Below are 21382 nucleotides of genomic sequence, written 5' to 3' on the forward strand. Positions count from 1 at the left end.
CCGGAGGGCTGCTCCCCTGGGCCCCGGGCCTCGTGCCCTCTGGGGCCGTGTGTACCGGAGCCACCTGCCGCGGTCGCTGCACACGAGACGTGCACACGAGTCGCGCCAGGTCGGTCTGCGTCTCGAGTGACTTCGCTGGGGTTCAGCTCGTCCCGGGCACTGCTGAGCCCTCCGTGGCGGCGCGCTCCCTGGGCTCCCCTGGCTGCGGGAACGTCCCCCGACGACTGGAGCAGGCGGCTGGTATCCTGGCTTTCTCGGGACCCAGCCAACCCCCGGCCCCCCCCGACCCCCTCTCGCAGGCCTTTTCCCAGTGCATGCCATGCCAGGCGGGGCCGAGGGCCTCCTGCCTGGACCCCGTGTCTGTTCTCCGGGGCGGCAGACGCGCTCCTCCGGTCCCCTCCCTGCTGTCTCCCCTCTTCTGGGACTACGGCTCTCACTGCTGAGTCCCAGCCTCTGGACAACTGTTCCCCACACTCTGTTCCACCTTCCAGACTCAGGCTGGAGGAGAACCCAGGCTCTGCTGCTCTCCTTGCCGGAGACGGAAGTCCTTGATGAGATGGAATTTAAATTAAAAAAAAAAAAAAATCGTACTGTGGGGAAGTCACTTTTTTACTGACAGTCACTCAGTAAAATGCGGAAAGATGCAGAAAGGCCACAAGAAGATAGACACGCCCTTTGTCCGAACCCATGAACCTTGTCTGTGGGCCGTGCAACTGTCCTGGGGTAGCCGCGACACCAGCACTGTCCACCTTCCGGGCCCTGGGCCCCTCCTGGCGTGGGCAGGGCTCGCTCCTGCTGTGGTGTCCCTCCCCTGGCTGCTGGTGGTCCAGGCTTCCCGGGGCTCGCTGGTTTGTGGCTGCACGCCCCCTCTGCCTCCGTTCACTGGCTCTCCTTGCCTCTCCCTGCAAACGGCCCCGCTCAAGTTTCCCTTTCTCAGAAGGACGCAGTCATATCAGAGGAGGGGCACACCCTAATGACCTCACCTGCAAGGACTCGATTCCCAAGTCGGGTCTGGTTCTGAGGTTTGGGGGTCCGGACTTCCCCTGAGGAATGCGGGGCACGGCCAAGCACCAGACGTACACGCTCAGTGACCTGTCACGTGCCACGCTGCTGGAATTCCTCTGCTCTTTGGAGACTGTTTTGGGGGCTGTGTGGTGCGGCTTTTTCGTCTTTTGGGGACTGGGTGGGTGGGTCAAGCCCCCGAGGCCTCTGTGCTTGCCTCCGTGGCGGGCTGTTGTTATAGAAGGAGAAGCCCACGTCCGGAGGCCCCGTGGGCGGCTGCTGGGGGAAATGCAGGCCCCTGCCTTGCCCGTAAAGCGTCTGCACTGTGGGTACCCCCGAGCTAGGCCTCTCTCTCTCCCCGGCCTCCAGAGTGAGCTGCTCGCAGGCCGCCCTCCCCCAGGGCCACCCAGGATAGGAGTCTCTCCCTCTCCCCGACCTGGTCCTGGAGATCACCCAGATAAATGTGGAACCCCGGGCCTGAGCCTTGACGCCAGAGTCAGCCCCCGGCCCTCAGGGCCCCACGGCCTCCCTGGGGCCCTTGACATCTATAGGACAAGGGTGCTCATGACCGCTAACTAGGGCAGCCTGCGCTTTCCGCCGGGCTCTGATGCCTGCGTGTCTGAGGCTGGCGTTCTCTGGGCCCCCAGGATCTCCATCCCCAGCCCTGACCCTGTGCCGGGTAGATAGGCAGCCCCAAGAGCCCCATCGTCGACGGCTGACCCCAGGCTGGGTCGACAGGCCCCCCCCAGGAACCTCACCCCTGGTGCTGACCCCAGGCTGGGTCGACAGGCAGGCAGGCCCCTACCGGCTGCTCCTTGAGAGCTTTCCGCTGACTTTCCCACCCAGCCCCCTCTGTAATCTGCACAACAAAGGCCACATCCCCTTCCTGGAGGCCTGTGCAGTGGCCACTGGCAGACCCCCCACCCCTGCTGTAGCCGGGCCACCATGGACCCTGGCCCTCAGTCCAGCTGTGGGTCCTGCTTTGTGGGGCCCCGTCCTCTCCTGGGGGTGGCCGTCCCTGGCCGGCTGCACTCACTGGCCACGGCCTCTCCTTCAGGGAGATGGGGCTGCTGGAAGCTCTCCCGGTGTGGCTCCCGGCCTGCGGACGTGGCTGAGGCTGGCCAGGCCCCTCCTGGGAGGATAGTCTCCCTTTCCCTGGGCGGGTGGTATGCGCTTGAGGATCAGAGGATCGCTGGGGGGCAGGGGGCAGATCACTGGGGGGCGGGGGGGGTGTGTGAATCACTGGGGGGCGGGGGGGCGGATCGCTGGGGGGCGGGGGGGGGCGGATCGCTGGGGGGTGGGGGTGTGTGTGTGAATCACTGGGGGGCGGGGGCGGATCACTGCGGGGCGGGGGGCTGATCTCTGTGGGGCAGGGGGCGGATCACTGCGGGGCGGGGGGGCGTCCCCAGACAGGTCCCATCTCCTCCCACCCCCAGAGCTCCGCGGCCACTCTGGGCAGGCCCCAGCCTCACAGCTTCCGACTCAGTAATCAGGTGTCCCCTACCCCAGGACCCACTGCCAGGACCAGCCCTTTGTCTTCAGCCCGGCCCAGCTTCGCCAGGATGGGCCCTGACCATCCTCTGGGAGGTGTGCTGAGCCCTGGGGGCCTCTGGGTGGGGCTGGGGACCCCCTCTGAGGACTGGTGTTAATCAGGCCGAGTCTCAGGAATTCCCTCGACCCTTGGTCACTGTGGCCCAGTGGCCCAGGGCTTGGAAGCGGGTGGCCCTCCCTGGGACAGGGGCCAGGCAAGGAGGGCCCAGGGCCGTGACAGAGCAGGGGATCGCTGGCCTCCTGGGGCAGAGTCCCCACCGAGTGTGGCTCTCAGAGCGATGGGTCCCTGCGCGGCGAGTGGCCATCACTGTGCGTTCAGCAGAGCGAGAAGGAGCCACACTGTCTCACGGACAGACCAGGCACAGACGGGGACACACCTACCGCGTGCAGGCCGCGGACCTGCGTGTCCCCGTGGCCGTGGGGCCTGCAGGCGGCCAGAGCCGTGGAAGACGCCCCCTGGGGCCACGCTGCACAAGGACAGGGCGTCGGGTCACCGTGGGATGTCCTCCAACCCGGCTGGCTCCAGGGCCGTGAGGCTGCTGGCCTGCCTGACCCCGAGGGCAGGGGTCCCGATGGCCGGGCCACGCACCGTCACGCTCACACTCGTGCACTCAGGCCTCGCTGCTCCCACGCCCCTGGGATCCACGCGCCTGCTTGTTCTCGCGGCCTCGCGACCACGCCCCCCCACGCCGGCAGGGCGGGAACTGACGCCACCTGCTGGTGAGCCTCAGCACCCTCGTGGGCCGCCCTCCTGTGGAAACTTCCAGAGGCCTGGCTCAGGGGTCCGACCGGACCCAGCTTGGTTCGAGGTGGGCGGAGGGGCTGCAGGGTGGCCCGGACACGCCTCGGGGGGGCCTGGGGGCCAGGTCTCTGCGCATCAGACTGTCGGAGCCCCCTGGGCCCAGAGCACAGCCCAGGTGGGCACATGGCGCCTGGGACCTCGGCATGGCAGGGCCTGGGCGTGGCTCGGGGGGCCCCAGTGTTTGCACCCGAGGGACTCAGAGCTCTCCTGCTGCAAATATTCAAGGCCGCAGACACGGGACAGCCGCTTCCCACCCCTGCTGCCCACGAGGACCGGGTGGCTTGATGACCCGCGAGGTAGGAGCAATTTCCTGAAGATCAAAGGGAAGGTCACCAGCCTCCAGCGCCTGGGGGGCACGTCCCCAAGGACTCGGGTGGGGTCTTTCTGCGACGTTGGGTGCTATCCGGCCTCCTTGACACCCCCTCCCTCCCCCATCACCATCCCAACCCAGTTCTGCTTTCCCTCACCTCCCATGGGTGCCCCTCCCCTGCCCCTGGGGCTTTGTTCCCCACTCCCAGATCTGATCATGCCCCTTGGGAAATGTCCACAAGCTTTGGTGGCCCCAGACCCACTGTCTTGTGCCCCCAGGCGAGAGAGCCCGGGGGGCTGCCTGGTGAGCTGTCTGGCCCCTTGGGGATCCGGGTTTCTGCAGAGTGCGGTGTGGTCTGGGGCCTGGCCCGAGACTCTGCATTGTTCACTGAGCACCTGCTAAGTCTGGGGACTTGGAGGCGGCTCAGCTGGGGGTGGACTTGGAGGGGCGGAGCTGGCCTCTGCCTCCCCCGCCGGCCCTCCTGGCTTCGTGGGGCTCCAGGCCATGAGGCACAGGTTCCAAAATCTGAGGTACCCCCTGCTACCCCAAAGCACCCTGGTGGTCAGTCTCTGTGCTGTCAGAGCCGAGGGCAAGGTCGGTGGTCTTGGCCCCCGCCCCCCGGGCACCCCGGCCCCAGGGGAGGGCTCTCTCCACAAGGCTTTTCAGGATGGGACCCCTGCCGCCCCCACCCCTGGGAACACCGGCAGCAGACCCTGCCTGGCCCAGCTGGGCCCCTGGTGGGGTCACGGCCCGTTCGCTCCTGCTCCCCAGATGGGGACAGACCACGTCAGGGAAGGGGGTGACATGGGGTCATGCCCTTCAGGAGGCTGGCCCGTGCTGGTCCCCTCAGGCCCAGTCATCTTGGTGGTCACTGTGATTGGGCGTGCTGTTGAGGGCCGTGTGTGGCCCGAGGCCCCCAAACTCCCAGCCAGACATGGACCCATTTGCCTGTTTCCTCACGGGCAGACCCCTCCACGGAGGCCCCCGTGGATGATGAGACCCTCGCCCATGGCCTGGTCCTCGGCAGCCCAGCTGTGGGCGGCCTGTGCCTCCCAGGACCCTGCTGTCCCCTCGCCCTCCTGGCCCCCAAGAGCCCTCGTTAACCTCAGGGTAGAGACGGAGATGGGAAGTGGCACCCCACACGGGTACAGGAACCGTCCTCTGCCATCAACACCAGTGAGCTTTTATTGAGCACCGGCTGTATGCTGAGCCTGCAGCGGGGGAAGGCCCCAGAGCAAACAGTGGATGGGCTCCAAAGAGGCCAGTGAGGGTCTATGGCTCCAGACGCCCCAGAAACAGGCGCCTCCAGCCCTGGGGGCTTGGGCCTCGTCCTCCCCTCCCCCACTTCCTACTTACCCCGCCCTTCCGGCTGTTGGGGTCCCCCTAGGGCACCTGGCTGAGTTGCTGCAGGGGGTTGGGGGCCACTGACCCTCCCCCCCCACCCCACCCCCGCTAGACCGTGCGGGACCTGGGAGAAGAAGGATGACTCCGGGGGACCTTACCTGGGTCTGGAGAGCTGGGTCCCAGCAGAGGGCAGCCTGGCCGCTCTCCCCCCCATGGGTCTCCGGGCCCTGCCGGGGCTGGGCAGGGCCACGCAGGGTCCCCCGGGCCCTCACTGGAGGGAGTGGTGGGCTCGGTGTGGCCAGGGTCCCCCCACCTGGGGCCAGATGCGGGACCAGGGAAGGCCCTCCCAGGGCACCGCTGTCCTGCCCTGTCTGGTGGCTGACATGGGGCTCCCGATGCCGTCCCAGCTCCCTGACCCCGGCTCCCTCCCTCACACCTCACCCAGCCCAGCCCTGTCCTGATTTCTCCCAAACCTCAGACGGAACCCTGTGCCCACAGACCCAGCCCTGGGCCCAGCCTGACCTCTCTCCAGGAAGCCCCCCGACCGCTCTGCGCTGACGCCCGAGTTTTGCAGACCCTTGTCCCGTCTATGCCCCCGGCCACAGCTGGTCGGTGATACAGGGGCTCGGGGGAGGCAGGTGGGTCCCCGCGGAGGCTGCGACCCCAGCGTGAGAGTCAGACACGCAGGCTGTGAGCCCCGGGATGCTCATGGCGTGTCTGCCCCGGCCCAGAGGACAGCCCGACTCTGGGGGAGGGGTGCCGCGTCCTCGTCCACTCCCCGTGACACTGCCCGCTTCCGGGGTCCAGACAAGGGGACGGCGGCCCGTGTCCTCCGTGTCGGCCGAGTGAGGAGCCGATCCTGCTGCCCCCACGCCTGCAGCCGAGGCTGGTTCCGGCCGATGCAGGAGGAGGAAGGGCGTCGGCGCTGGACCCGTGCCCGCAGCAGGACCTGGCCATAAACGGGGCAAGGTGGGGCCGTGGCGTGGACCACAGACCCCGCCGGCTCGCGCCTCGGCCTGGCCCGCAGCTGTCAGCGCTTCCCAGGAACTGGCACCCTTGTTTGTCCTTTGGAGGAGTGTGGTGGCTTTGCCTGTCTGAGCCCCGGCAGGCTCCTCGCTGCGTCCCTGAGCCCTGGCCCGGCGGGGGCTGCAGACACAGAGGCCACCCCTCACGCCAGCGGGGCGTGGTGACCAGGCGGGAAACGGGGCCCAGAGAAGACGGCGTGTGTGTCCAGTCCCCCCAAGTGCGTACTGGCTTGGCCCCGAGCAGGGAGCGGGAGCCCGTGCTCAGCCTTTCCGTGGCCTGGCCTCGTCTCGGGTTGATAAGATGGTGGCCCGTTGAGGCAGAATTGACCGTTGCGATTTATTTTAGGTTTTGGAGGGACCCCTGGAGGGGCTGGGCCACAGAGCTGTCCCCAGCGCATGGTCCCGTCCGGGCGTCCACATTCACCAGGTGATTCTGATAATATCGTCCCATGTGCGCAGTCTTGGCCACTCTCTAGCGAGGCCCGCGATGCCCTGAGGGCCCTGAGACCCCCCGGGGGCCTGTGAGCTCCGGACTCTCTTCAAGACGAGACGGAGATGTAATTTGCCTTTTTCTCCAGCTCACGTTGGTGCAAAAGCTGCCCTGGGGAGGGTCTCTTGGCTCCTTTGCAAGGATCAGGCTTGGCGCGCCCCTTCCCCGCAAGTGCGCCGGTCGGGTGCCGAAGTCCCGGGGAACAAACACCTCATCTCACTCCACCCAGCCTTGGCCCCGAGCTGAGGCCCACGGGCCAGGCCGCCCCGGGCAGCGCTCTCCTGCAGCGGCCGTCACGGTGGCCGTCGCCACGCGCGCCGCCCCGGCCCCTCGGGAGAACCCGGCCTCCGTGCCGTGGCTGCTCGGACCCGGCGTCCCGGCGGCCCTTCTCCCCGAAAGGAACGAGGGACCCCGTCGCCTCAAGCAGAACCGGGGCCGGCGTCGTGGCCATGGTGAGTCGGAGCGTCCGAGTCAGCGTGTGGAGCCCCACGCGAGACCGTGTTCAGGCAAGTCTCTCGCGGCCCAGCCCCAGGCTGCAGACAGGCCCGGCCGCACGTGGACAGGCACCCACGGCTGCAAGCACGGGCCTCCGCCGTGGCCACGCGGGTCCGTCAGCACCGGGTGACGCCCGCCCCTGTCGAGCGGGCCGGCGACGCGGCCTCAGGGCCCAAGCCCGGCCGCCCAGCGGGGCCACTCGCAGAGTCTTCTTCGTTTCCAGCCGTCGTGAAATACACAGGACATAAAACGTACCGTCTTCCCCGTCTCCAAGCCCACGGCTCAGGGCACGAAGCACATTCACACTGTTGTGCGGCCGTCCCCGCCGTCTCCAGAACTTTCCATCTTCCCAGACTGAGACTCTGTCCCTGTGAGACACCGACCCCCGTCCCTCCCCCGGCCCCGGGGCCCACTGTCCACTCTCTGTCCCTGCGAATCTGGAGACTGCAGGGACCCCACCTGGGTGGGATCCTGCAGTATGTGTCCCTCTGTGTCTGGCCTGTTTCACTCCGCATCACGTCCCCCAGCTCCACATGCAGCCGGTGGGTGTGAGGTGACGGTCTTCTGGCTTCAAGTCTATTCTCAGAGGCTGAGGGGCTCGGCGAGGACGGCGCGGAGCCCGAGGTGGGTTTCAGGCCGCCCGGCTCCCGAGCCTTGGGCTTGCTGTCCTTCCCTTCCCTGGGGAGACCGTCCCTGGCTCCTGTCTGGTCAGAGGCAGAGGGGCTGAGCCACGTGCCTGTCTTGGGGGCACTGACTCAGGGATCGGGGTGCCCCGAGGCCTCCTGCCCCTGGAAGGCCCAGCATGTCCGCGGGTCTCGAGGGTCAGAGCTGAGGCCTGGACGTCTGGCTGGGATGTGGGCCCGGGCCTCCCTGTCCGGCCGGAACCCAGGAGCTGGACACCGGACGTGGGTCCCGGGGCTGACATTTGTGACTTTATGGTCGTTCTTTATCGTGCTGTTTGCTTGCGTTGAGCTGATGCCCGAGGTGCCGGAAGCAGGACTTTATGGCTGTGGGTTTACCCGGAGCCGGCCTGCCTCCGTCCGTGTTTGCTTTGTGAGGCGCGTCTGCGTCGGCCCTGCCCTCGGCTGCCCCGCGAGGCGCTCGGACGCCCCCGACGTGGCAGGAGGTTGGAGAGGCGCCCAGCACGGTCCTGCACGGCATCGGGGCAGCGGGGACACGCGGACAGAGCGCCCTAGGCAGTGCTGCCCAGCGTTTCCATTCTGGACCTTCTCAGGGAAGACATGTCCCTGATTCTCTTCATTAGTAACATTCACTTCTCCGAGCAGAAGCCCGTGTTGTGCCCGAGGACGCGACCAGCTCAGATGCGTTAGGGATTCCTCCGCTGGGGTCCCATCCTGGTCCCCACTGATGGGCCTTTGGGGACACAGGGCTCCCTGGCATCTGCCCTCTGAGCCCCGAGTCCCAGGCCCCCGGACATGGGGATAACAGTGTCCGCCCGCTGTTGCCGCTTCCCTGGGCGGGGATGTGACGTGAGGGGCAGGGCCAGAGGCTGGGAGGATGGGGGTGACCACAGGCCACCCACGAGCACCCCACCCGCAGGGGGGTCCTTGCTGAAGGCCCGCGGGCCCCCGGAACCAGAGGTGCACACTGTCTGGGCTGCACCGAGTGGGGAAGGCAGGCAAGGTTTCCCTGTCCCAGAGGGTGGCGGGCGCCTGTCCTCCTGGAGACGCAGTCTCTTCTGCAGTGGGCCGGCCATCGTGCTGCCCTCGCTGGGGTGCGATGAGGCTGGGACAGCCTTTGCGGGTCCCCGCGCACTGGCCCTGGGGCACGTGGGGGCTCCTAAACGAATGGAACATGAAACGTGCTGAGAACAGCAGCGGCGGGCGCACACGTGTCTGACCTGACTCGGTCACCGGCCAGAGCGCTCATGGCCCTTGCCGGAAGGCTGGACAGCCCGAGCTGCGTGTCACTCCCTGTGTGTTTCCTGGAGGTGCGTCTTCTCGTGGGTTTGGTCACGGCCCTTCAACACTCGAGGATGGTGAGGCTCAGGGCAGCACAGACTGGGGTCCCGTTGTGCACCTGCAGCCGGAGAGGCCGCCACGTGGTGCGGTCGGGATCCCCGGCCCCCGTGCGGGGTGGCCCTGGGCTAGAGCTGCGTGGACGGCCCGGCCTGCACCAGCCCCGCCCCGCCTAGTGGGGACAGGGACGTTCAGGGTCTCTGGGAATCGGGGTCGGTTCAGAGCAGGATCCCGCATTCCCTGAAGTCTGTAAACCGCCCCCCCCCAGGGCACAGTCACCCTGGTCAACGCTGCAGGTCCTTTGGGGAAGGCGGGGAGACGGTGACCAGCAGGGCCCCGGGGTCCTCCCTCCAAGCAAGGGGTCGGGGTCCATGAACTGGCTCGAGCCTCGGAGCTGAGCGGGGTGGGGGCCGTGTGTCTCTGTGCAGGGTTCGGGGGGAGTTTTGCTCGCTGCACCCTCGTGGAGGTGGGCTACGGATCCCGGGGCCCCCGGTCGACTTCCCTGCTAGGAACGCCGGGACCCACCAGCCGTCCCGCGGGTCTCGGCCAGCCGGACTGGGCCGCCTGCCGCCTGGACTCGGCCGTCTACCCGCGGGCCACTCCAGCTTGCGGCGGCGGCTGAGCGCCCTGCCGGGCCCCTGCGCCCCCGGGATCCAGCTGCTCTCACGGCGTCTACATTCCAGGTCAGAGGCTGCCGTCCCCCGCAGAGAAGAGTGACTTCGGACCCCCGCGGGCCTGCGTGGGGGGGCCCCCTCGGTCGTGGTGCGACAGGCGTGTCCAGGCCCCCTTGGGGTGTGCGAGAGGCCCCCCCCATAGATGGTGTCAACCCCCGCATGCCCCTGGGCCTCCCTGTCCCGTAGTGGACCGCGGGCTCCCTGTTCCGTGGGCGCGGATTCATGCCCCTAAATTTGGCCTGTCCCCCCCACCCGCTTCCCCCCACTTCCCGCTCTGCCGTCCCAGCCCGGCGTCCGCTGCAGAGGGCGGGCATCGGGGAGCAGCGGGGAGCCCGGTGAGGGCTGGTTTCTGTCAGGACTTGGAGAGGACATTCTTTGTGGCGTCCTTTCCTCTCCTGCTCAGATCATTTTGTTTTTACCGCATGAGTCTTGCTCATGGTATCAGACTCTTACAAACACTATTTTAAAATTTGAAATTGTTGCCTTTGTTTTTTGACTCGAACAGCAGCGTGTGGAAGCGGCTTTCCCGGCCAGTGGTCCCGCGTCCCGCCGCTGCCCGGAGCCCCTCAGGCCCCCAGACCCACGGACCCCGGAGCTGGAACAACAGAAAGTGTGTCTCATGGTTCTGGGGCTCGGGGAGAGCCCGTCCTGCCCCTCTGGCTTCTGGTGGTCCCTGGGCTTGTGGCCACGTTGCTCCAGCCTCTGCCACCGGGGCCACATGGCCGTCATCCTCGTGTCTCTGGGTGTCTCTTGCGGGCGCTTGTGATGACGCCTTCGTTTGATTTAGGCTGTAACTCCGGGTGGTCACGTCTCACCGTCCTTCAGACCCTTGTTCCAAATAAGGTCACCCTCGAGGTCCCCAGGTGGCCTCTTGTCTTTTGGGCACTGTGAACCACTGCAGGGCACTGGGACGCGCGAAAGGATCCTGCGTCCCCCGCACTAACCCGGTCACATGCCGGGTGAGATGCTCCTGGACCCAGGTTACTCTCAGCATCATCTGCCGCGGTGAGTGCGCCACAAGGTGACAGTTTCACCCTGGCCGAGAGCCAAGGTGGCAGGAAGGGGACGCCGCCTGTCCCCTGCTGGCCCGGCTGCGGCGGGCTGGTGGTAACGGGGGGGTTGGAGCCGCTGGGGGGCCGTGGAGGAGGCCGTCCTGCTCACGTCCCCTTTCCCTCGGAGCGGAGGGCCTGTGGTGGCGCAGCGTCGCTCCAGTTCCCGGGGACAGGTGCCCCGCACAGACGGTGCTCTGGTCCGGGCTCGCCAGCCCTGTGGCCTCAGCTGGTACCGCTCGGCCTGAGCTGGGAGCCGCGTGCCTGTGCGTGGCCGAGCCTCTGGGATCAGCTCTGTGCTGGGTGTCATGTGGCTCAGTGGTGTCGGGAAGGTGGACGGGCCTGGGGCGATGAGTCCCCCTTCCCCCAACAGACCCGTGTCTGGGCGACTGCCTTCTTCCTGCCTCTCAGCCCCCAGCCACCCCTCTGCCCTCGCTCTTTGGGGCCCCTCCAAGACCCCCTTCCAGCTGCTTCCTGGAGGAGGGTTTGCGGGGAGCCCAGGCAATGACCTCTGCTCTGCTTTGGAAGGACAGGCCCTGCCTCGCCCCCGGGCCCCATGGCGCGTCCTAGGACAGAGCCCTCTTGCCTGGGGAGCGGGGCCCGTGGCCCAGCACGCTGCGGGCCGGCTGCAGAGCCCCGTGGAGCTCCGACGGGCCGCGGAGGAGGACGAGTGCGGCAGCGGCTCCCGGAGGTCCGGGAAGACCACGCGAGGGCAGTAGCCGCGGTGGCGCCCCTGCCTGCATCCCCGGCCGGGGACTCCCCCGCAGCCTTCTGTGGTCCCTTGGCCGAGGCCCGGGGCCTGGTTCTCGGGGGTCATGCGGGTGTGACCCTAGGGAGCGAGCTGCACGAGAGCAGAGTCTGAGGCACAGAATCGAGCCTCGCTGTCTTTCAGGGATCCGCGGGGGTGGGGGCGTGCGGGGCCGACGCGGCCCTGAGCAGGTTGGTGGGGTGCGGGGGTCACTCGCCCCGGGGCCGGGCCCCGCAGTGGCAAATGCTACTTCTTTGTGGTCCATTGGTGGGGGGAGGAGGGTTTGCCCTCCGGTGACCCTCCCCCAGGGGTCAGAACGTCCCCCAGGGTGTGCCCGTGGGTGCCGGCCGGGCACACTGCCGACGCTGGGGCGATGGTCCCTGAGGACAAAGCTGTGGCCTGGGTTTGCTCACTGCTTGCCTGGACTGCGGCGGGGCTGACGTCCGGTTCTGCGCTGGTTCCCAGAGTGGCTGAAGCAGATTTGGCGGAGTGTCCCCGGCCCTGGAACACAGTGTCGTGAGCCCAGGACCGGGAGGTCCGCAGAGGGGGGTCTGGACGGGCCTCTGGAGGTGGGCAGAGCCCTTGGTGTCCCGTGTGGGTGTCTGCCACGGTGGTTGGCGGTGGGATGACCAGGTCCGAGGGGCCCAGCACCTCTTTCTGCATCTCCCCGGGGCTCGCTCGGTGGCCCAGGAACAAAGTGGCCCTCGGGCAGGTTGTAGGCTCTGCACAGCGGAACACACAGCCCCCCTGCTGACCACAGGGCCACTCCCCGGTGGCCAGGTCCCTGTCCAGCATGGACGGTCAGCAGCCGGTCCCCACAGTTTTCCTGGGCGTGGATTTGCTTTTCCTGCCCACAGAGCTGCTGTTGGCCCGTATCCGTCGACCCAGCAGTATCTCCTTCACGGCCGTGTGGCCCCCCGGCTCCCCAGCTTCCCGCCGGTGCTTTCCTCTTGGAGCAGTGAGGGCAGCCGGGCCGCGAGACACACGACGTCCGTAAGTGCTGGCCTGATCGGGCAGGACGGCCTGCGAGGCTCAGCTCTGGGCTCCACTGGGCCCTTTCCCAGTCGCGGCTCCTCTGCTGGGCGGCAGCTCCTTGTTCGTTGCTTGTCCCTCTGACCGTGTCCCCTCCGACCTTGTCCCTCCGACCTTGTCCCCTCTGACCGTGTCCCCTCCGACCTTGTCCCCTCTGACCGTGTCCCCTCCGACCTTGTCCCCTCTGACCTTGTCCCCTCTGACCGTGTCCCCTCCGACCTTGTCCCCTCTGACCGTGTCCCCTCCGACCTTGTCCCCTCTGACCGTGTCCCCTCCGACCTTGTCCCCTCTGACCGTGTCCCCTCCGACCTTGTCCCCTCTGACCTTGTCCCCTCTGACCGTGTCCCCTCCGACCGTGTCCCCTCCAACCTTGTCCCCTCCGACCGTGTCCCCTCCTACCTTGTCCCCTCTGACCGTGTCCCCTCCGACCTTGTCCCCTCTGACCGTGTCCCCTCCGACCTTGTCCCCTCTGACCTTGTCCCCTCTGACCGTGTCCCCTCCGACCGTGTCCCCTCCAACCTTGTCCCCTCCGACCGTGTCCCCTCCTACCTTGTCCCCTCTGACCGTGTCCCCTCCGACCTTGTCCCCTCTGACCGTGTCCCCTCCGACCTTGTCCCCTCCGACCTTGTCCCCTCTGACCGTGTCCCCTCCGACCGTGTCCCCTCCGACCTTGTCCCTCCGACCTTGTCCCCTCTGACCGTGTCCCCTCCGACCTTGTCCCCTCTGACCGTGTCCCCTCCGACCGTGTCCCCTCCGACCGTGTCCCCTCCGACCTTGTTCCCTCCGACCGTGTCCCCTCTGACCGTGTCCCCTCCGACCGTGTCCCCTCCGACCTTGTCCCCTCTGACCGTGTCCCCTCCGACCGTGTCCCCTCCGACTTGATGCTTCTCAGCAGAACTGCAGGCGTCTCGTAGAAGGTCCGTCCGTTGGCGTCCGGCGGATGAGTTCTCAGGGCCGAGTGGCAGCTTGGCAGAAGCAAGGTGCCCTTCTCGGGGCTCCACACCCGTGGGGGTGACCAGGGTGACGATGGGCTCCTGACAGGGCTCACCTCCCCCACGGGGGTGACGGGGTGTCTGCCGGGTCTCTCTACCACTTCAGCTACTTCTTACCGTTTTTCCTGTCAAGAGGTTTTATGCTTTTATTTGAGAGAGAGCACGAGAGGGGGAGAGGCAGGAGGAGAGTGAGAAGCAGACTTGGACCCGGCCACAGACTCCGAGGTCGGGACCTGAGCCCCAGGCAGCCGCTTAACTGACTGAGCCACCCAAGCGCCCCTGCTTCTTGCCATTTTTCTACTTCTTGACTAATTTACCTTTTTTCTACTTTTGAACAGATGAATATCTGTAGGAGGTGACTTTGAATCTATAACTTGTTTCTCTCTGGACGTGGGCCCGCTGATGGCAGGACGGGTCCGTGGACGCCGCAGCGACCGTCCCACGGGGTGTGGTGCCGACTTCTCCCTCCCTCTCTCCTGCGCTGGAGCTGGGATTCCTCCCCAAGAGTGAGCTGTTCCTTCTCACGTGTTTACTCGTCCGGTCATTTGTATCACAGTGGGCTCATTGATATTTGTTTTATTCTCCAGGTGATAATCTCATTTTACAGCTACTAATTTTTTTGCTTAAATTGCTCCAGCTCCGGCCTTTGGGTGCGGCCCCAGGTGGCCTCCTGGGCCCTTCTGACGTGCCTCCATCATTCTTTGAACACTTCCTTGTTTTCTGCCGCCACAGGACACTCCAGGTTTATCTGATAATTTCCTTGTCTAGAAGCTCAACGCCTCCTCCAAGGAGCCCTGGTTCCTTCTACTGAGTATGGTATTTAAAAGCCAAGAGCCAGGGCGTCTGGCCGGCGCAGTTGGAGGCCGTGCGACTCTTGATCTCAGGTCATGAGTTCAAGACCCACGTTGGGTGTGGAGGCTACTTATAGTAAAAAATAAAAATAATAAAAACCAAGACCTGGGTCCTGGGTGTGGTCAGCTGCTCAGGGGGTGTAGGTCTTCTCAGTGGGCCTCACTAGAACAATACATGTATGTATATTAACCACATACACACGGTCGTCCCCTTACCTATTTCTGTTATCTATGTATCTCCATCTGTCCGTCCATCTGTCCACCCGTCCATCTGTCCATCTGTCCATCTATCCATCCGTCCGTCCGTCCATCCATCCGTCTGTCCATCCATCCGTCCGTCCGTCTGTCCATCTACCACCCATCAACTATTTGCCCAGTACGTACTGTCTGAAGCCACTGGGGTTGGGCGTTACGCAGCGACAGCCGACTGATACATGTAGCGGGGACTTTGCGAACTACATTTCCAGCTTCGGGAAGTCCCCATTGAAAGGCGGGAGCAGGAATGCATTTCCTTCCCGTTTCCAGCTTTACCGGAGCCCCTCCTGCCCCAGCTCTCTTGGGCACTCCCCCCACCAGCCATGCCAAACCCCGCGGGGCCCTATCTGCGGCGGCCCACCGCCCAGCCATGGGAGTGGAAGCTGTTTTCTGCTGCTGCTAATGTCAGTGCCTCAGGGCCCCTTTTCGCTTGCTCTTCCAGCCTCCAGCACCTGAGTAACCAATTCTCTCTGTTTGAAACACCCAGTGTGGCTTCCTTTTTCTGTTGGGACAGTAATTGATACAGGGTGGATTTTTGGTTCAGCCCAGGGTGCAAGGGCTGGAGCGAGACTACAGAGCAGGTGAGGGGGCAAGTGGGTCCCCAGACACTGAGCGTCCGGAAGGAGGCGCGTCACAACTTGTGGGGCGCCACAAAAGCAGGGTTTCAGGGATGCGTAGGACTAAAGAGAACAGAGGGGAAGAGAGAAGGGTCTTGCGTCAATGACATCATGACTTCCACCTTGAGAAATTAGAACAGAAAAAGAGAGCTAATGAAACCCAGAGTAAGAAAAGGATACCTCAGATAAGATGAAGCAGAAAACAAAATGAAGAAATCAGTGAGGAAGACCAGTGAGTTGGAAAGCTGGTTCTTTGAGAAGATCAGTGAGATTGATAAACTGAGAGGAAACAGAGAAGACACAAGAACACCACGAGCCAGAGGTGATGTCACTACAGAGCCACGGACGCTGGGATGACGATAAAGGGAACATCATGAACAACTTCCTGCCCGTAAATGTGGCAACTGAAATGAAATGGAGAGGTTTCTTTTTTTTTTTTTAAAGATTTTATTTATTTATTGGACAGAGATCCCAAGTACGCAGAGAAGCAGAGAGAGGAGGAAGCAGGCTCCCTGCTGAGCAGAGAGCCCGATGCGGGGCTCGATCCCAGGACCCTGAGATCATGACCTGAGCTGAAGGCAGAGGCTTAACCCACTGAGCCACCCAGGTGCCCCCCCCTTTTTTTTGAGATTTTATTTGTTTATTTGACACAGAGAGAGAGACAGAGACGGAACACAAGCAGGGCGAGTGGGAGAGGGAGAAGCAGGCTTCCCATGGAGCAGGGAGCCTGATCGCGGGGCTCAGTCCCAGGACCCTGGGATCATGACCTGAGCCAAAGGCAGACACTTAACCCACTGAGTCCCCCAGGCGCCCCTGGAGAGATTTCTTGAAAGACATAATTTACCGAAGCTTACTCAAGCTGACGTAATTTGAAAAGCTCTTTATATTCAAGAAAGAGAAAACAAACCTAAAAACCTCCCACAAATAAAGCTCTAGGCCCAGATTCATCTTTACTAGTGAAACCCATCGAACATTTAGGGAGGGAACAAGACCGGTGCTGGGCAGGCTCTTCCAGACACATCAAGACGGAAGGAACGCTTCCCGCCCTTTTCTCCGGGGCCGTATTAATTATCCTGATGCCAAAACCCACACAAAGAGGCGCAGTAGAACAAAACTATAGACCAACATCCCTCATGAACATAGTTGCAAAAATTCTGAATTAAACTTCGGCAAATCAAACCTAACCACGTGACAATCATGCCTAACTGGGTTTTGATCTAGCGGTGCAAGGCTGTTGAGAAGTCAAAGTCAGCAAGTCACCGTGTTACCAGACTCAACAGGAAAAGCCATATAACCCTCTCATCAGATGCCGGGAAAGCCCATTTAGCGAAATTCAACACCCATTCCTATACAAACTGTCAGCAAACTTAAAGTAGAAAAGACTTGCCTGAGAAAGGGCATTTATGAAACGCCACAGCTGACACCGTACTTAATGACCGAGTGCTTATCCCTGAAAGCAGAAACGTGACCGGGACCCAGGCTCAGACCTTGTCTGGGCGACGCGTGCCGGAAGCCACGGCGGGCTCCGGAAGGAATGAGAAGGAAGAAGTGAGACTTCTTCACAGGTGACGTGACCTTCTACGTGGAAAACCTAGAATCTCCAAAAAGCTGCTATCATTAGTGGATGAGGTTATCAAGCTTGTAGGTAGCGTAAGAGAAATGTACAAAAATCAATTATATTTTTATAATCTGGCAACAATCAAATGCCGAAATAAAAACCCCATTTTCAAAAGCGTGAAAAACATAAAATACTGAAAAAAAATCTGACAGTAGACGCGGAAGGCCCTGCAACGGAGCGGCACATGCTGCTTGGAGAAACGAAAGGCCTGAGCCGGGGAGAGCCAGACCACGTCTGCGGGTTGGAAGACGCGGGGTCGGTAAGACGGATTCTGCCCGAACGCGGTTGTAGATGCGATGCTCAGCCCAAGTCCTAGCCGGCTCATTGGTCTTCCTCAAATGTGTGCTGGATTCCCTCTCCCAGGAGAGGCAAACCAACCTGTAGGGTCAGAAAAGAGGTCGGAGGTACCTCTCGAGCCGGGAAGGGGCACGCGGCGTCTTTCACGGGTGGCGGCCGCACGCAGGGTCGCCTCACCGTGGCGACTGCCTCAGGTGTGTGTTTATGTCCAACCCACGGCCTGGACCCTAGGCATGCTCGGCGTGTGCGTACGAGCTACACCCCAGTAAAGCCATTTTAAAATATTTTGAGTTGCAGCTATTCGATGAAATTTTGTCCTGAATTTTCCAGAGCAGAAATCAGGAGTGTCTCACAAAACCGTAGCCGTAATTTATAGGAGGAACACGACATGCTAACATTATTTTGGCAATTAGAGATTTGAAAGTAATCATAAAGATGTATTCAAGGCAAAACTGTAATGACAGCGAAACAACGCCGGTGACTGCGGGGGTCTTGAGGGAGGAGGGCTGAGCAGGCCGAGGGAGCGGGAGTCGGGGGCGCGGTGCGTTCGCTCCGACTCACAGAACGTCACACGCGTGAAGCTTCCACGCGAAAGGAGAGCTGAGCGAGGACGTCGGGGATCCCAGGGTGGTGTGCGGGAGCACGACAGACCATCCAACCGCCTTGCAAATTCATAAAGTGACTTCCCTAGGGGCTGGGAGGGCGCAGGGCGCTGTCCTTGGGGGCTCCTCACGAGCCTTCCCCCGGGACTCGATGGCACCCGGAAAGGAACATCTGATTTCCTGTTACTCATACAGGGTTTCTCCAAAGAGCCGCCGTCAGCCCTCTGCGAAACATGGCCACGGCTCTGTCGCTCCGTGGACACCGTGGGCTCAAGGCAGAGACGGTCCCGGGAGCCACTGTACGGCTCTGCCCCTCTCTGGCTCGAGAGCTCACGGTGATGGTTCACCTCCCCACCCGTGGCTTCCTCACTCTAGGATGGAGTGATGTGAGGCCGAGCCTCCCCAACCGTGGGGGCTTCCAGGACCTGTGGCAGCTCAGCGCCTGGCCACTGCCTGTAGATGACAGGCATCGCGACGTGTGAGCTCTGGGGACTGCTACAGAGGGCGCACCCCATCAGCCCGGAGATGTCATTTCTTTACCACTCATCTAGCCACAGACCCCTTTGCCCGCCCACCCACGCATCCACCGCCCCATCCATCCATCCATCCATTCCGTCATCCATCTGTCCACCCATCCACCTCCCATCTGTCCACCCATCCATCCAACCATTCAGTCATCCATCTGTCCACCCACCCATCCCCCATCCCCCTATCCGTCCACCCATCCACCCCCCATCTGTCCACCCACCCAACCAACCATTCAGTTATCCATCTGTCCACCTGTCCACCTGTCCGTCCACCCGTCCATGCATCCATCCATCCATCCATCCATCCAACCATTCAGTTATCCATCTGTCCACCTGTCCACCCGTCCGTCCACCCGTCCATCCACCCACCCCCATCCTCCCTCCTTTCCCCCCTTCCTCTCTTTACCACCGCGCAGCTCCCCGGAAGCAAAGTCACTGAGCACATCCCGATGGCCCATTGAGGAGGCCACGTAGGCAGTCGCCCGCAAGGCACTTAGAGCAAAAAGGCCAGCAGTGGGACATATTCCGGCCAGTGTGGGGAGGACAATAGTCAGGGCAAGGGTGTGACACTTGGTCAGATCTCGAGGGGGGGTGATGCCCAAAGGCGGCTGTGGGGCCTGGGCCTGCGCACCCCAGATCTTTCAGAATCTTTGAAGGTGCGTGTCGTGGGCACGCAGTGGGGTCCAAGTTCCCCCTTCTGATGTCCTGGGGAGGACACGGGCGGACATGGGCGCGGCTGGCATGCTGTTTCCTGCTCCTGGGTCCTCAGACGCTCACGTGCCAGGGGCTCTGTCCCCGTGGCTGGCTGGGGCTGGGGTCTCCCTGGGTGCCCATGGGGTGAGAACCCATGATGTCTCTGGGCGCACTCTCCATCTGCCTGACCAGGCTCGGCCAGAGCTGTGGAGCTGGGCTTGGGCGTAGGGTCTGAGAGGGTACATGTAGGTATATATGAGAGAGAGAGGGAGAGACAGAGATCTGAAGGAATTGTGGGGGGCTTCAGGCTGGACATCAGGGAAGAGCTGATGTTGCTGCTCCAGACCAAAGACCATCTGGACACAGAAGTTTATCCTCTTGTGGGACGTCTGTGTTTTTTCTCCGATGGCCTTCAACTGATTGGGCGAGGCCCACCCACACCACGAAGGGTGATGGATTCACACATAAAACCGGCCTTCACGGCAGCATCTAGACTGGCGTTTCAGCGATACCATGGCCTAGCCCTGTTGACACATAAAATTAACCTCGACACCAGGTGACTCAAAACGGGGTGTTGGTGGGCTGGGGACACACCTGCTATCTTTAGGTCTCTCCGGCAGGTGTGAGGCTTCCTCCCCTCCCCCACAGCCCCCCTTCCTGATGAGTCAGGTTTGTGGACAGAAAGCGGTGGGACAGTCACTTCAGGCTGTTTCGTGACGTCTTTGTGGTCTCCCTGTGGTGAGTTCATGCAATCCTCAGGGACGGTGTCTCGTCAGGGTAAACACTGCTGGGCGTGGGGCCTGGCCGGGAGGCTCTGGGTGTCCCGGCCCCGTGCTGGGGGTCCACCTGTTGGGGACGGGCAGTCAGCATCTCCTCGACGACCTCCCACTGCTGCTGGGCCGGGCTGTGTCCCCCCCGGGCCCCGGGGAGACGGGACACTTCCAGGGGCACGTCTGTCCCCGCGGTAGAGGTGATGGGGTTTGTGTCTCGGCGTACCAGGTGCCCGTGGCCCGATATGGGCATCTCCGTCCCGTACGGAGCAGAGCCTGCGTCCCACTGACTCACCTGTAAGCCATGCCACGACCACAGAGAGGAAGCCCAGCTGGCCGCTGAGCAGGGTTCTGACGGTCGCGCTGAGCGTGGGAAGCTGGCCCAGATTCTGCTGGGGGCAGTGGGGTGACGCTGGTCGCCCCGGCCTGATGCATTCACCGCCTGCTTCTGCAGGTTTCTTCCCCCGACGTGCTCTGAGCCTCTGTCCCGTGCCCAGCGGCCTGATGTCACTGCTCCTCAGGGTGCCACCCGACACCCCACGCTGGGCCAGGAGTGTCTGGCTCAGACCTCTGGGCCTCAGGTCAGTGCAGCTGTCCCCACACATAGGACGCGCAGGGCTGCCCTTCTCAGGCCCCGGTAGTGGGCTCCCGCGTTCTCAGTCCCAGGGGAGGACCCCACCTTCTCAGTCCCTGCAGAGGACTCCACATCCCCATCTCAGTAGAGGACCCCAGCTGCTCAGTCTCAGGGGAGGACCCCACGTTCTCAATCCCAGGGAAGACTCCTGCCTCTAATGCTCAGGGCAGGAGGGGCTGGGCCGGGTGGCCATTGCGGGGCCAGGATTTTCTCTGAATCCCACCAGGAGAGAGGAAGCCTGTTATGGAAAACTGCTGCCTCTGGGGGCTGCGAGGGGGCCCCTGTCCTTGGGTTTCCTCAGGGCTCCGTGCCAGCCTGTTTGGCCCCACAGGGAAATGGATAATGGGCCGCCGGGCCCATCTGGCTCTGGTTTCCTAATCCCTGTCGCTCCTGGCTCAGACCACACACTCGTGCCTGGGTCCCTGGGTTCCCGAATGAGGACAGTTTCCAGGCCTCCAACTGGCGTCAGACTGAGATGGGAGAAGGGGCTTCATCGCAGGCCCCCTGGGAGGGGCAGGCTCCCTGCCCTTGGCTCCCGGTTACCCTGTTCGACCCCGGCCCCTCAATGGGACCCCCCAGGAGTCTTCAGGTGGTGTGAGCAGCATCTCGTCCCTAGATGCTGTCATTGTGGCGTGGAGGTCCTGTCTGCAGGGGAAGGGTCACCGGGAGGCGAGAGGGTCGGCCACGGTGCTGCCTGGGGCCGGGTGGCCCTCGGAGGGGAGCCTGGGTCAGGGAGACAGGGTGTCCCATGCGCTCACCTGCGGTGGCCACCTTCCCCGGAGTCTCGCGGATTGTTGATATGAGTCCCTCCCCACTTGCCCTGAAGCTTGGGGACCACTAGGTTATAATTTGTGGCGTCTGAGCCCTTGGTTCTGCCCGTACTTCCCGCAAGACGACGTTCTGGGCCTCCGGGAGGCCGCCAGCCTGGGGCTGCGTCTGGGCCTCGTTCCCCGGGAGCACGTCTGCCAGGCCTCCGGGCCTCGAGGATGTGTTTCAGTTAAGCGGCCCCTGGCCGGGCTCCCCAG

General features: G+C 63.4%; 1 protein-coding gene across 1 annotated transcript; it reads left to right on the plus strand.

Moving 5' to 3' along the window:
• Positions 1 to 12262: 12262 nt before the first annotated feature.
• On the plus strand, positions 12263 to 13198 carry LOC123948138 (repetitive proline-rich cell wall protein 1-like). The gene is made up of 2 exons (XM_046014608.1): positions 12263 to 12462; positions 12559 to 13198. The coding sequence occupies exons 1-2, from the start codon at positions 12263 to 12265 to the stop codon at positions 13196 to 13198; spliced, it is 840 nt and encodes a 279-aa protein (XP_045870564.1).
• The last annotated feature ends 8184 nt before the right edge of the window (positions 13199 to 21382 follow it).

This window comes from Meles meles, chromosome 8 (genome assembly GCF_922984935.1).
Source record: "Meles meles chromosome 8, mMelMel3.1 paternal haplotype, whole genome shotgun sequence".
Lineage (NCBI taxonomy): Eukaryota > Metazoa > Chordata > Mammalia > Carnivora > Mustelidae > Meles > Meles meles.